The 17,120-nt window shown below is 35.6% G+C and overlaps 1 protein-coding gene across 1 annotated transcript in view; it reads right to left on the bottom strand.

Annotated features, from left to right (window-relative positions):
- Nucleotides 1-17,120, bottom strand: part of CNTN6 (contactin 6) — a 226,497-nt gene that overhangs the window by 168,408 nt on the left and 40,969 nt on the right. The window contains exon 2 of the mRNA XM_049640894.1: nt 1,057-1,183. Coding sequence (XP_049496851.1) covers nt 1,057-1,183 — 127 coding nt within the window. The remainder of the gene's footprint in view (nt 1-1,056; nt 1,184-17,120) is intronic.

The raw sequence follows: 17,120 nt of genomic DNA, 5'->3' as shown, positions 1-17,120 counted from the left end.
TCTGACTCTTGATTTTGGCTCAGGTCATGGTCTCAAGGTTCCTGAGTTCAGCCCCACATGGAGCTCTGCACTTACAGCATGAAACTTGCTTGGGATCCTCTCTCCCTCTTTCCCTACCTCTCCCCCTCACACACACACACACACACACACACACACACACACACTCCCTCTCTCTGTCTCTTCTAAATAAATAAATAAATAAATAAATAAATAGTTAAAAACAGAACTACTACCCTATGACCCAGCAAGTGCATTACTAGGTATTTACCTAAAGGATACAAAAATACTGATTTGAAGGAGTACATGCACCCCACTGTTTATAGCAGCATTAACAAAAATAACCCAACTATGGAAAGAGCTCAAATGTCCATCAAAAAGAATGAACTCTTGCCTTTTGCAACAACATATATGGAGCTAGAATGTGTTATGCTAATAAGCAAAATAAATTAGAAAAAGACAGATACCATGATTTCACTCATACATGGAATTTAAGAAATAAAATAGATGTACATATGGGAGGGAGAAAAAAAGAGAGAGGGAAACAAAGCATAAGAGACTCAAAGAGCACAAACTGAGGACTGATGGATAGAGGTGCATGGGAGAAGGGTTAGATGGGTGATGGGTTTTAGGAGGGCATTTGTTATAATGAGCACTGAGTGTTATATGTAAGGAATGAATCACTGAATTGTACTCCTCACACTAGTATTGCACTGTATGTTAACTAAATGGAATTTAAATAAAAATTTGAAAAGGAAAAAAATCACGCTTCTAAGTCATCCTAATGAATAAGACAGAGATCTAACAATGGTTTCTGGGTTGGGAGTAGCGTAGTGGAAAGTGGCAACACTTGAGGATATTGAAAATATATAGTATTTTTTTTCATTTCAGCGGTGGGTATCCAGCTCTTTACCTTTGTAAAAATTCACTGAGCTGCATCCTTCAAATTAGGTAATTCTAAACACTTTATTGTGTGCATGTTTTACATCAAAGACAATAAATAAATAAACAAACACAAACAAACAAACAAACAGGGTGGTGCCAGAAGTATGACTTTACCTATAACTGGGTGAAGGGTAACCAGTGGCAGCACAATTCAGGATGATTTCAGATTTTGATAAATCCAAAGGAAAAATAATGTCTTGTGGCTCCTGGGTAAAAACAGGACGGCTCAAAAGACCAGTACCTGAAAAAAGAGAAGAGTAACACCATATGAAAACATTTGATCCTGCTTTGAATGTAACTGTGTATTAGATATGAAGTCAATACACTTTTAACTTTTATTTTGAAACTATCTCAAAAACATAGAAAATCTTGCAAGAATAATACAAAGAAATATTTTTTCTGAACGCCTTAGAATCATTTCACAAACCAATGCCCCAACACCCCTAAAAACTTTTATATTTCCTAAAAAGGACATTCTTTTACATAACTACAATAAAGCCATCAAAATTTAAAAAAAAATGAACATTGACTGAGTACTAGTGTCTAATCCTCAGGCCCCACTTTAACATTTTCCTAATAAAATCTTTCACAGCAAAAGTACCCAGTCGAGAGTTACAGATTTTATTTAATTGTTGTATATTTTCAGTCTCCTTCAGTGTGGAAACGTTCCCTACTCTTTCCTTGATTTTTCTGACTTTGACATTGCTGAAGATTACAAGGCTGTGATCTGGTCAAGTTTCACTCAGTTTGGGCTTGTCTGAGCAGTCAGCTACCAAGAACAGGGTAGGGGTCCTGGTAGGGGCTGTATGTTGAAGGTGCAGGTAATAAAAAGGGTCTATAAAAACTTTTAAAAACAATAACAGAACCAGTGAAAATCGGCTCTTATTTTTAAAAATGATCACCTTAAGAAGTCTCCTCCCCACCAGCCAGAATACACTGATTACACTGTCTTACTCTGTCCCTCTGTTCCTCTCCCCAGCTGGGTGCACCTTAGTGTCTGCTGTTTCACTATGATTCAGGGATACCATGTGCTTTATATTACACCCTCTCAGGTGGTACAGGACTTCAATTTGCCCCAATACTGATGAAGTTAACTTTGGTCACTGATTGTGAGGTATTGTCTATCAGACTTTTCCATTTTAAAATTATTTTTTTCCTCCTTATACTTAGTAAGTACTTTGTGTTTAGAGATTTTGAAACAATTCAAATATACTGTTCTTCAATGAACACTTAAGTGTTTTATTAATACATTTCTATCAAAATGGTCTACTCTATCAGAGTGGATAAATGATTTCTTATTTTATTAAACAAGTAATAATCTATTATTATTTTGATGACCAAATTGTCAATGATTTGGCCAAAAAGAGCCCATTTAATGTAGTTTATCTTTTTGACATGTGCCTGTCATTCTTTGAATACTTCCTTACTTTATTGTACAACAAAATGTCCCAGAATTATCTTGTGTTTTTTCTACTGTAGCCATGGAAGTAGTCATCTACTCTCCTAAGCAAATCTGGATCCTTTTATTAGAGAATGGTATTTAGAAACCATGATCTGGATGCTAAGTGTACGCAATGTTACTGAGGTATTCTTGCTCCCAGGCCTTCTCACTCAGTGTGTGTGTATGTGTATATATAGAAATATTTATGCATTTGTTCAATTCCCCTATATATAACTAATCTCCAGGGAATGCCACTGTAGATTTTATAAAGGTCCTCTTCACCCTGCACAGGTTCTGACATGTGCTCCCAAGTTACTCCCACACCTGCCCTGAAACCACTTATTAAGCTATCCCCTCTCTTCTCACCTCACTCAGGTTCTGACCTTGTGCAGTGCCTCCATCCTGTGTGTATTCTTTTTCACTCCACTTGATCTCTGACACAACATCCAGAGTCATATTCCACTCTCCGTGGCAATGGAGCCCTTCCGAGCCTTCTTAGACTCTGATATCCTGGGCCAGGCTACCCCACCATAGGCATCCTTATCACCTTTCTTGGGCTCTGCCACTTTGCCTCTGAGCCACCCCTGTGATACCCTCTGCCCTACATGGATAGCTTTTTCATCCCTCTCAGTCTCTACCACCTCATGCTGGGCTGCTGTAACTCTCATCATCCACATTCATGTGGATGCATATTTTACTTAGCTCCCTTCATGACATTTGGACTGAACTGTTAAGAAGGAAAGGGAAAGGAAAGAGGAGGACGAAGAGTTCAATTCTCACATTTAAGGTGAAATGCTGTTTTGCTGTTAGATTTTGTTTTAAGTTGAAATAAACAACACAAAGTATAAATCTCATCATATCAAGACTTAATGTTAGGACACCCAGTCCAGACTCTAATTGTTGTACGTGAGAGACATGTAAGAGCATGGTGATCTCCTCTACCTACCATAGTTCTACAGCATCTCAAAGTTGGTAGATGTTTTGTAGACCACTCAGGCCAGACTTTGTGGTATAGAAATGCAATGGTACCTCCGAATCAAACGGACCTCAGTGGACTTGAACAATTCTCAGTATCTTCATTGGTAAAAAGATATATGTATCTCAAATGATTGCTTTCAGATTTAATCATACACTGCTTATGAAGTATGGCATATTGTTCCCAGTACAAGTAAATGTATAGTCACCATATCATGACGATCACCATCACCATTGTCATTGTCACCATTATTACAGACAAGGAAATTGAAACCCAGGAAATTGAATCGTCTTTTTTGAGATTCACTACTTGCTGTAAGAGAAAGTAAGAAATCAAACTCTGGTTTCCTGATTCCCTCTTCACTGTTTTCACTATCTACTCGGATCTACTTCCTTCTCATTAGTCTTCCAAAATATTTATAATTTAGACTTATATTATAATTATATATTTATAATTTCAGTACATTTCATTAATAACCTAAAAGTGGAGACAGACAGGTTTTAATTCTAGCCTAGTCAGTTACTACATAATGGTGGACAAGTTATTTAACTCTCAACTGTAAAATAGCAACACTTAGTCTTATGTGTTTGTGTTGTGAAGCCTAGTTGAAAAAGAGTGAACTGAAAACATAATGCAGACTCTTTTTACCCCAACACCTAATGAAATGGGCAAGAAATTATAAATGCAAACAAACAAGTAAACAACAGAAATGAACGTCTGAACAAGAAAAGGGACAAATGCCATTGACCTTAAACTAATCAAAACAAAGGAAATAAACAACAAAAATAACTGAGCCGTAAGAAGAGTTCAGGCCAGGCTCAGGAAATGAGTTTTTGACTCCTTAATCTTATCCCTATCTCCACTGGTGAAATGAAAAAATGCTGAGAACTCTCATAACAACCTCCAGTTCTGGAGTTAAGTACATTTGTATATGCATCATGTTTTTTAATCTTATTCCTTTTCTAGCTGAAGAGGAGTAAACCAGCTTATGGAGAGTAAAGCAGGAAAGTGTGAATAGTAAAGATGACTGTATTTTACAAAGAGTTTCATGCCTATATACTCACTTGGTAAAACTCTAGAGTCCAACTAATAAACAATACATCTGTCCAGCGAAGTATACCTATAGTCCTCCACCAATAATATTACCAAACACCACTAAAAAAATACCTTAAAATAGAGAAAAGTACCCAAGTATTCTGATAAAGGCTGAACTTCCCTCAATCTCATCATTCCCTCAAGTTACAAAATGAGGGTGCTCATGACACATCCAGCCTCCAAACTGGAGCTAAAAAGGAGAAACAAACAAACAAAAGAGTCCCTGATTTGATGAGATAAAAGTTAAGAAATATCCCTCTCTATAAAAGAGTACATGAATTGTTTATACACATTTCCTCAAGTATGAGCAAATGAACGGGAATGGAAGAGGAACTATGCAAATATATTTCAAAAATGAAAGTGGAAAACAAAGCATGCCAAAGATAGACAAAATACCAATCAAGAACAAAATGTAACTCAAGGAACTCCAGGAAATTTCTCAAAATCATTTCATGCTGTAGAGTAAGAACATGAATTCAGACAAAGCTAACATAACTGGATGGCAATGAAAAAACAAACAAATAATAGAATCAGATAAATCAGGAGGTTGCAAACTTAAGGATACAAATTGTAAACCAAACAACATCGCTAAAGATCTGATAAATCAATTAGAATAAGTAATCAGATACCTGCTGAAGTCAAATTACTGACATTAAGGGAAAGTTTGAGGTAATTGTAATTAATGACGTTGAAAAAGCACAGATAAAAAGCAATTGAAAAACAGGTAATGAAGAAGAAAGATAAAGACGAACCAACATAAAATCTTCGCCATTGAGACAGAGAATAAAACAAATATATCAGCAGCAGATATCATAAAGAAAATTTCCTGTGAATTCAAAGAATATACCATGCTCTAGGGACATCTGAAAGAAAGCACTCAATACCAAGGCATGTGTGATCTTAAGTGATTAAGTGATCTTCAAAGTTAAAGAAAGACTTAAAAAGACTAGGCTGAAACCAAATATCATCTAAAAAGTGGAAGACTATATTAAATTAATCTCAGATTTTAAAATGGTAGCCTTCTACACCAGAAGACAGTGGAAAAGAAAGCCTGTAACATTCTGAATAAAAGTGTGACAAGTCTATTATCACCTACTAAGATATCTTCCAAGTTTAATGGCATTCAACATTCTTTAACATAAAAAAGAAACCTTCAGAGAATATAACATAAATGACTATTCTTAAAGAAATGACTTAGCAATGAAATTCAGCCAATTAAAAATGAACCAATATATAGCTTTAAAGAATGAAGGAGCTATAGGATGAACACTGAATATATTTAAATATAAAACTAATACTTACACCCCATGTTATTTTTAGTTATAGGACAGAATATGAAAGCTGTAAACTTGGATAATATAAAAATAACAATATAAATAGAAGAATGAAGGGTCATAAGGGAACATAGTTACAAATGTTTAAGTGCTAATATTTTCTTTTATAGCAAAAAGTCAACTGATAAAAATACATATATATTAAATATAAATTAAAATTTTTAAAAGCATAAGTACTCTAACTTCTTGGTATTATTTAGTGCATCTTTTACCCTTAGAGGACTCTTTTAGGAAAACAAATACAAATGTAAGTATCTTTGTTGACTCAAATCATTTATTACAAGTTCAAAATTCTCCTCATTTTACTTGGCTTCAGTTTGACTTTTGTTAAACTAAAATACAATTAAATCTTCATGTTAAAAGTAGTATCTATTATAAAATCCTATTTTTATAAAAGCATTTTTCTATGCATTTATCTACCTTCATATTAGTCTATATCTCTGTATTTATATGCATAGAAAGATGGCTACAATCTTACCAAATTTTAATAATTTTTATTTTGGGGAGAGTTTTATTTGGGATAAAGTTTTTTTTATATTTGCATAATTTTTCATAGTTTGAATGTTTAAAATGAACATATACTATACTAAAGAAAATACAGGTGACTCTTGAATATGGGCTTGAATTGCACAGTCTACTCATATGCAGATTATTTATAGTACAGTATTGTAAATGTATTTTCTGTTCCTTAAGGTTTTGTTAATGTAGATTTGTCTCGTTTTCCTTCTTTTGTCTTCCATATTAATATATATAAATTATTATTAATCATATGTGTATATATTTTTATATATTTATAAATATATTTATATTAATATAAATATATTTATGTTATATTTATTATAAATATAATTTATAATAAATTTATTTTATTATGTTTATATTTATATAAATTATATAAATATAAATATATTGATAAATATATATAAATATATACATATGTGATTAATTATATCTACATATATATATATCCTATGATCTGACTCCAATACTGGATCAAACCTACCAGTGTCTACAGTTCACTGTCATCTCCTGAATATTGAGAACATTTAATTGTATCTAAGGCAGTCGCATGTTGGCATTTCTGAACAGTTCCATGAACATCTTCATGGAAAATCAGCTTTTACCTATGTTAAAAGTCATGTCATCTTCTTTTACACTAAATAGGCAATTTTTTAATAGCAAAAAGTCCTATTTGATTGACTTTACCCTTCTAGCCATGGTTAACTAGACCAAAGGTGAACATGCCCTCCAGGGCTGCTATGTTTCTCTCTCTAGGAATAAGCAAATAATATTAAGACATGATTGTTACTTGTAAAGAGATGACCTGTTCAGGAATATTAGAGCAATCCATTTTCCATAAAACTCATGAAAACTTAGAGAATGCTAGTCTAGTCTACAGACTGAGACAGACAGTAAGGCGGTAGAATGATGGAGACAAAGAATAATTGAACAAAGACTGGCTTTATTCTGTGAGCTTTTTGATCTTTGGTTCCAGTTTTTAGTGAGACCTGCCTCTGGGTTCTATGAGGTGTCAACTTTACCATATCTGTTTCTTGCTAAGAGACTTAGAAAGACAGATTCAAAACAATACACAATACACAGAAACCAATGTTTTTGTGCTTTTCTTCTCTCTAGAACTATGAAAGCACAAACAACCTGGGTAGTCAACCATTTGTTTTCAGAAGTTATTAAGGGGAAATTCAAACACCTGAGAAGGTTCATATCTAAAAGAACACAAAACTAAACAGTGTATTATCCATGGTTTTACTTGAATCCCAATTTTTGGGCTTGGGCAAATTTCAGGTTTCACAAAGGGGTAATAAGACTAGACATCTCCAAGGTCACATCCAGATAAAGAGTTGCTGGGATCTTTCTTTGTGTCACAATCTGTCCCTCCGAATATAGTTCCCTACCCCGGTTCCTGGCACTCCCTAAAATGTCTTCTACTGAAGAAGTTACATTTCTAACATCATTTTCCAATTCAATTTCAATTTTTTATTTGAAAAACAAAACAAAACAAAAAATAAGTAGAGTCTAGTGACTTTGCTTGGTTTTACCAAAGAGGAAACTAAAACCAGGCATGTAACCAGTATGATTGCATGGGGCCTAGTTCTTAGAAGGGCCCTGCACTTCTGATTCTGTTCTGAAGTCACTGCTTTAGCACTCTTAATACCGTTAGCCACATATTTGAGTTTTATAAGTGAAGTTTGATGAGTCTGGTGAACATTGAGTGCTTGGTGCCTTGGCTAACATTTGGTACCTCCTCCTGTCACCAGGCCTGCCTCCCCAGGACCCTGCATTTTTATTTTGCACTGTGCCCTGCAAATTATGTAGCTGGTCCTGACTAACGCTTACAGAAGTTAAATGATTTGCTCAGGGTCACTTCTAGTGAAATTATAGAGCTAGTACTCAAATTCAGATTTGACTCAAAGTCCAGGATTACACACACTACACTATAACCAATGGAGTTCTGCATACTTTCAGGATTTTAAAAAAGGCTCTCTCCCCTCTGGCTTTCTTTCCTTTCTATTGCTTTCTATTACTAAGCCTCTTAGTTTCCAAACCAAGTTATTAAGCCTATTGAACCTAACCTAGACTAAGTCAATTATGTCTTCTCTGGAATTCATGTTCAGAGGAAAAAAGCATCAAGGATTTTGGGGCTCATAGGTTTAGCTGTCCAATAAGGAGTTGGATATATTGATGTGAGGGCTGGGTTGGAGAAACTGATTTTTGGAAACAGTGGTTGGAAACAGTGGCCTTTAAGTTCTAACGAAAAGAAAACTTTGTTCTAGCAATACTTCGATGGTAATCATTCTACAAATATATTTTATACTATTTCAAAAGTGTAGGTTTCCATGTCCACTGCATCATTATTTACAAAAGCCAAGACATGGGAACAACCTAAGTGCCCATCAGTGAATGAACAGATTAAAAAATGTGGTAAATACATAAATGGAATATTATTTGCCATAAAGAAGGAAATACTGTAGTTTGTGACAATATGGATGAACCTTAAGGTCATTATGCTAAGTGAAATAAGTCAGACAGAGAAAGACAAATGCTGTAGGATCTCACTTGTATGTGGAATCTTAAAAGAATGAACTCATAGAAACAGAGGAAAGATCTATGGTTGTTAAGGGTGTAGATGGGGAGGAGTGGGAGGGAGAGGAGGGAAATAGGTGAGGTTTGCCCAAGAGAATAAACTTTCAGTTATGAGATAAATAAGTTTCGGGGATATAATATACAGCATGGTGGCTATAGTTAACAAGAGTATAGTATCTATTTGAAAGTTGCTAAGAGGACAGTTATTAAAAATTCTCATCACAAAGAGAAAAAATTGTCACTATATGAGATGATAGATGGGCTTACTAACTTTATATGGTAATCATTTTACAATACATACATATATCAATCATTATATCATAAACCTTAAACTTAGACAATGTTATAGATCAATTATATCTCAATAAAGGTGGGAAAAAAGGTACAATTTCAAAATAGCCTTAAATTTAAACCTTGATCAGAATCAAGCCATACGTTGAAACTGGCACTCATTTGACAACTTAGATATCAGTGAGTCCTTACTCAAGCAAACATCAAAAATGAGGGGGCTCCTGGGTGGCTCAGTCAGTTGAGCATCCGACTTCAGGTCAGGTCATGATCTCCCGGTTTGTGAGTTCAAGCCCTCATCCGGCTCTTTGCTGACAGCATAGAGCCTGGAGGCTGCTTTGAATTCTGTGTCTCCCTCTCTCTCTGTTCCTCCCCTGCTCATGCTCACTCTCGCTCTCGCTCTCTCTCTCCTTCAAAAATAAATTTTAAAAAAAATTTAATTTTTTAACATCTACCTGACAGCGGCCATACTTGAAATTCTTTCATGCAACAGACATTTGAGAAGATAATTCTTAATTGAAAGGCTACTTTGAACATAATAGAATCATTCTGGTTATTTTCATATCAGACACTCTAACAGAATAAACTAATGGCATACACTTGGTGTAAGATGTGTACATGGAGACTTGCAGTATTTCAGTCCAGGCAGCCATCTATGGTGACCTAGTGATTCAAAGGCTGAGTATTAAACCTGCCTGGAAAGTATATGACACATCAGAAATGGTACACAGATCATAAAGTAAATCATAGTAAGAACTGTACATTACCATACAGTTCACATTCTGTTTATCATTGCAGTTTAAAGCCAAACCAAAATACAATTTGATATCATTGCTTGTTTAAATATTGCCAGGACACAGTGATAAAGTCCAATGGGAGCAAATTCAACCAAATTTTATTAGCTGTAATTATTGGCTGAACCTTCTTCAGGCACAGATAATATAAAAATAAATAAATAAATTGCACTCAAGGAGCTTATAATCAAATAAGAGCAACTGAGACATGTACTAAGAGCCAGGTCTAAAGTTTAACTTGTACACAAATTATCTTCATCCTTATAAGAACTCTGACAGGTGGATTCTAATATTACCGATGTACGTGTGAAGAAATTGTGGTTTAGAGGATTTAAGTAACTTGCTCAATATTGAACAGCCAGAGAGAATGTTGTAATCCAATTTTAAATGTAGGCAATCTGACTCCAGAACACACACTCTACGTCACGTGATATGTACTCCAGAAAGGGAAGCAGACATAAAAATAAGTAACCGCAATATTACAGAATAAGTATTACACCAAAACATGATTATACTTTAAAGGGAGTTCAAAGTGCAAGTGATTAATTCTGCCTAGAGGTTATGGAAGACTGACAAAAAAGGTATTATGTAAGCTATGTGTAAAACAGTGAGAATGCCTTTGAAAGGGAAGGGTGTAGTATGGAAATTCTAGGACTAGTTTGAATAGAGACATAAAAATATGTGTCATTCAAAAATAGATATAATTAGTCTGGAAGGTAGGGGAATAATAAAATATAGAAATGGAATCGTATATGTAGAGCATTTTGAAGGCCCTTAAATGACATTACAGAGGTTTGAACTTGATGTGTTAACAGTTAGAAAACATGGAAGTGCTTTCAATTTTAAGCAGGACTATCTGACATGCTTAGATCTATGATTAACTGGAAGAAGAACAAGGGAAGAGAACCACAAGTCACAGAGATTATTTATCAAACATTTGAAAACACTGAGATAATTGGGGCATTGTCAGTAGAAATGAAGAGAATGAGAACAATGCGAGAGCTCTTCTGAAGTGTTTCCAGGCAATACCGGCAGAATGATAAAACTGATTTGAAGTGAGAGATGAAGGAAAGAGCATTAAAGATTCCTCTGAGCTAGCTGTAACTGATGAATGCATGTATGTTGACTTCCTGAACTGTTTTTTTTTTAAGTTTATTTACTTATTTATACTGAGAGAGAGAGAGAGAGAGAGCAAGTTGGGGAGGGGGAGAGAGAGAGGGAGATACAGAATCCCAAGGAGGCACCACACTGCCAGGGCAGAGCTCGATGTGAGGCTCAAACTCAAAAACCATGAGATCATGACCTGAGTCAAAGCCGAGTATGATGCTTAAACGACTGAGGCACCCAGGAGCCTCTCCTTGACTGTTAACAGAAAAACGAAAAGGGGAAAGATGAGGGCATTGAAAATGAAAGTAGATGAGAAAACAGATACAAGTTTCATTCATTTTTCATTTATTTACTGAACAAGCATTTCTTCGTGGGCTTACCATTTGCAGAAACTATCTCTGGGTCTGGAAAACAGAGTAAGGAAAAAAGAAACCTGCTCAAATTGCTCTTCTAATGGAGCTTGTATTCTAATTGGGGGAGACATAAATGAAGTCAACAAATGACCACATGGTACCTGAGATGGTATTAAGTGCAATGGAGAAAAATAAGCAGTAAGAGAGCTAGGAATTCTGGGCTGATGTGGAGGAGTGTTATTTTATAAAATCTGGCAAAGGAAAACATCACTGGTCTGGTAACATCTGAACAGGGAATGGTCAGGTTTGGCAAGTAGGGCTGGTAAGCGAAATAGGATGAGGGGGAAATATACCATTGGGCTTAGCAATGTAGACATCACTGACCACTTAGCTTGAGTTAAGTGGAGTATGAATCCTGAATGGAGTGTGGATAAGGAGTGATGTGAAGAAAGGAATAATGTATAATGATAATGTATAAAATGATCATCAGGAGAATGAAAAAGTGAACAGAGGGGAGAAACAAGATAGGCCATATCAGGAAAATTCGTGAAAGATTTCAAAATGACACAGGACAATTGCTGGGTATCCTGTCCAGTGCAGTTTTTGGAGTTAACTTTGCCTTTCAATGTCTTTTCTCTATTTTACAACAATGTAAGGAAGAGAAAACTGTGAAGGATGCAAATGATTCTTATCCATTGAAATGCAAATGAACTGTAACCAGTGCAATGAAATTGTTTTTTCCCCCTTTTCCCTTGTGGATAAACCAGGTTTTTGTTTTGTTTTGTTTTGTTATCTTCTTTGTGTCAGCTTACATGAGATATAATTGATATACCATGCAATTTAGTCATGATAAACCCATTCTGCCTCCATTTATAAATATACTTTTCCATTTCTTGTTGCCTATGCACATGTGGTTCTTTGAAGTCTACTTTGAACGGGTTGCAACATCTTACTGGTCCCCATATTAATTCATTATTTAAACAAAATCTTTCAATGGGTTAATTTTTATTTGTTTGAGATTCATGATTTTGCTATTTAAAAAATATCATTAAAACATGTTAAATTTGAGTTGCCAGACAGACTCACAGATGTAGAACCAGTAGCCACCTCTAAGCAGGAGTTGGCTGGGGGGAAAGGCAGAGTTGAATGGCATTGTTCTTTAAAGTTAGTACCAACGTGGAATTGAGTAAAAGGAAAGCCCAAGATGAAAGACCAGAGATTATCAACATCTTTAGAACTGACAAAAGAGAGAAAAGAGCAAAAAAATTCTGAGGAAGATCTGTATGAGAAAGTAAGACTATTTTACCTGAATCACTGTATTAGTTATCTATTGCCTCCATAAGAAATCATCTCAAACTTAGCAGCATAAAAGTATGCAAATCCATTATCTTATAGTTCTGTAGGTCAGATTTCCAAAATGACTCTCAGTGAGCAAAAATCATGGTGGAGCTGCACCCCTTCTTGAGAAGCTTGAGAGTAGAATCTTTCTCCTTGCCTCTTCCAGCTTCTAGAGTTTGCCCACATTCCTTAACTTATGGAGCCCCCTTCTCATATCAAATGAATCTGACTATTCCTCCATAGAATTGTCATCTAACTCCTTCTTCTACTTTTACGGTCTCTTGTAATTACATTGGGCTCAACCAGAAAATCCAGGATAAACTTCCTTTTAGATCAGCTGCTTAGCAACCTTTATTCCATCTGTAACCTTAATTCCCCTTTGCCATGTAACCTATCACATTCACATGTTCCAGGGATTAGGACATGGACAACTTTGGGGTCATTATTCTGCTGAACACATCCATCATATGAGAGGCCAACAAAGGAGAGTTTGTTTTTATGTTAATTTAATTTTGAGAAAGAGAGCATGAGCAGGGGTAGAAACAGAGACGGAGGAAGACACAGAATCTGAAGCAGGCTCCAAGCTGTCAGCACAGAGCCTAATGTGGAGCTCAAACTCACGAACCATGAGATCATGACCTAAGCTGAAGTTGATGCTAACTGACTGAGTCACCCAGGTTTTTAATAGAGGACATAGTTAAGGTTGCTATGTGTTAGAGAACAGTGGAAAACAACAGCAAAAAGTTACTTGGTAATCAAATAACCTTTTGTTTCCTTGGGAGAAATATCATTATCAAAGTCAAGATGGATTGGTAAGCAAGGCCAAGTTTAAGGTGAACCGAAGATGTAAAGAAAACTATGGCATGCAGTATAAACAACATAGAAGTCAGATGGCAAAGAGAAAGAGAGAAGTGAGCAGGGCCTAGAGAACCTGTTTGTATGTGTATGTTTCAGTTTTGCTTATTTGTATGGTTAGGACGAAAGAGACAAGCTGATGTGTAGGCTGATGCTAATGAATCAACTGAGAGGCAAACTCAGATTCTTTTGAACTTCTGGGTCTTTGATACTACTACTTCCCTAATTTAGAGGATTTCAATATGAACCTGTGAGAATTAACAGCATGCTTTCAAGTATACAAAGTACCCAAAAACACTTCCTTAAAATGTCCCTGGACATTTTAGTGAAGACTAGTGAAGATGTTAGAAAACCCTACAAAACCTATTATTATCATTGAGATATGAGAGTGGCCCCACTGGTTGTCCTCTAAGCTAAGACTGTCACCCCCTGAAATGGCACTGATTCCATGTGCATACTGATAACAAACTGAATGGAGAACATTTGGGAGAAGATAAACAAATAACTGAGAAAAGCACTGTGAAAATCTTGAGTAGCCAAGATAGAGACACATCCCAAATGTCTATTACTTGATGAGAGCGAGTGCCATTTTGGTAACAGAGCGTGACAACTAAGCATGCTGACCCATCAATCCTGTTTCCTGCTTACTGCCAACATGAATATCTTAATGAAATCTGTAGGCTTGGGGTGAAAGGTCACTCACATGGCCTCTTTTGGAAAGCTGAGACTATACCGAATTCCGAGGTATGTCATTTATGCCTTTCTACTTTGTTAAGTTGAATTTCGTCTCTCATTCCAGGCACGTACCTCTCCTGCCCTCTGTGCCATGCAAAAATGCCACCAAATTTGTCAGAAAAGATTTGCCCTTTGTGAAACTAGGCTGATTAAGTTTTATCAGCTCATATCTCTCTGAATGTTTGGTAACCTCATTCCTTATTACTGTCTCAGAGATCTTGCCTCCAGCCAAGGGCAGCTCTGCTCATTTATAATTTCCTGGTTATTTCTCAGCAGATTAGGGTGAGGTATTTTTGTTTTTGTTTTGCCTCTATCTCCCTCTAACTGTGAAATATTTTTGCTAAGATGTCCTCATTTTGGTTTAAAACTTATTTAGAAATAGATTTATATTTTTTCCCAATTTACCACAATGAAAGTCTCTCAGAAATTTAAATTATTGGTTGATAAAAACCTCTCATGCATTTCCTGTACTTGCCAATGTGATCTTTCTTATGAAGAAATGCAGTTGTTCTATTTCTCTCTTGCTACATCAGTTTAAACTTCATAAACACCATAATTACACTAGACTAAACTCAGATATGAAATAAGAAAATGAAATAGCATCCCCTGATTCATTATGCTATATTGTCTTCCTCCCAATATAAAGATTAAATGACAGGGATGATTTACAGAGATGACAAACATGAGTTCAATTTTTCTTTTTCAGACTCATAATCAACAAAAGCTTTTTTTTTTCTTTTATGAGTAGGGAAAATTGGTTGGTTCCCTGTATGAGAAAAGCCCTTGACATTTTCTGTTGATTCTTCCAAGGTTCACACAGTACTAAATTTCGGTCCTGTTTTTCCTCACTTGAGTATTTGAACATAAACAGTTTCTCCAGTGATGCTACACTGACTTTGTAAACATTGACTGCACAAAGATGAGCATACATCAAGCTTTTCCTTCTCCTCCTTCCTATTCATGTTCTCTCTTCATGTTCTTTACCAACCTGTTTCCACGTTCGTCACCACAGGGGAAAAGTTAGGAACATCATACATCTCATTGGCATGGATTGGTATGCAAATGTAGGAGACAGTGTTATTTACTCAACCGGCAAGGTTTTTAAGTTTAAGGCTATTAGTTTATTCCATTATATAAATAATAGATGTGTATAGAATATTTGCAAGTCTCAGAAATGTGAAGAGAAAAAAATACCCAATTTGGATACTGGTAGCAGTCATTCCTGAATCTTTTTCTATACTATGCTGTCAATTGTTAATCTCTACCATGACCCAGTTAAAAATATAACGTAAGTAATTTCACTGTTAATAATGAGAACTTGTGAAATTTTAGTTTTAATGGAACTACACATGTTGCAAGTTTCATAATAATCCATCATGTCAAAATATATTTAAATAAAAATGTTTACATCGTTCTATATTATGGTTTTTTATTATAAATAATGCAATAATAAATGCCTTTCCTATACTATATTTGTTATTATTTTCTTGGCATAATTTTCTAGAATTAGAATTGATGGAGCTAAGAGAAGTAATATTGGGGGAGTTCTGATAATTATTGTTAACATCCATCTAATTGAATCTTGTGAAGTCAGGGAATGCTTTTCAGTGAAAATTTATCCCAGTGGGGATTCAAAAGATAATCAATGGTGATGATGACATTTTTGACAATTTACTAACATTACATGTAGTAACTTGGCATTTATTATCTGATTTAAGTCTTACCCCAAACTCTGCGATGAAACTGCTGATCCTCCCCCCTTTTACACAAGTTAGAACTTGAAACTAGTCAGTCTAACAACAGAAGCCACAATCTTAACCACCCCAAAGTACAGGAATTAGGGTGGAGGGATTCTTTAGAAAGGGGGTAGGGTAAGTAAATACAAATGCCTTTTAGCTACCTTAAAGAATGAGGAACTCATCTGGGGGGCTATGGGAAGCCATAAATGTGACTTAAGCTTGTAACCCATTTTCAATATGAAACACATGGCCAAATTCTGCACACAAAGAGCCTAGGAAGCAGTAGCTGCCTGGCTTGCATTAACGTAGCTCAACAGAGAATCCTGACAGGAAGTGCTCTCCAGATAAGAAGGAACTAGACTTTGGGCAAATCTACTTTTTTTCTTTATTTGCCTAACAGACCTCAAAGGGTCCAAGTGCCTAAGGGTTCTTTCAATGCCATGATCTCGGCTGTTCCTTCTACTGCTTTGGAGAAATCGCAGATGGCCTACCATCAAGTGTGACATACACTCTAAGACTCAGTTCAAACAGAGCTGGGTGGACGCAGCTCTCTGAAGCGCTGAATTAAAGTGGATGCTGTTTTGTTTTTCTAGACAAAGAAAACAAAATTCTATCCAGCTCTTTTATCTATGAAAATGTAGACATTCGTCTTAATTTTCCATGCTATTCCAAAGCTAAGCACAGAGACAACTCAAATTTAGCGAACATTGCTATCATATATTGGCTATTACTTATTTTATTATTTATTTTATTTGTTTCTCTTGGTGCTAGCATGGAAGAAGCTGTTTTATGAACTCTTCACAAACACCAATAATTCACAGGTGCCAAGTGCTTTTGCTGACAAGAGCACAAGTGATAATAATGGAGGGTCCACTTCTGAGCTATGAGTCTCCTCTTAATCAGACTACTTAGCAGTGTACATAGGCTTTATCAGTAGCATGCACAATTTCTCCCCCTGCCCCTGTAATGACCAAAAAATAAAATAAAATAAAATAAAATAAAATAAAATAAAATAAAATAA

This window comes from Panthera uncia, chromosome A2 (genome assembly GCF_023721935.1).
Source record: "Panthera uncia isolate 11264 chromosome A2, Puncia_PCG_1.0, whole genome shotgun sequence".
NCBI classification, from domain to species: Eukaryota; Metazoa; Chordata; class Mammalia; order Carnivora; family Felidae; genus Panthera; species Panthera uncia.
Note: the sequence above shows the minus strand (reverse complement) of the source record. Positions and strands in the feature narration are given on the sequence as shown.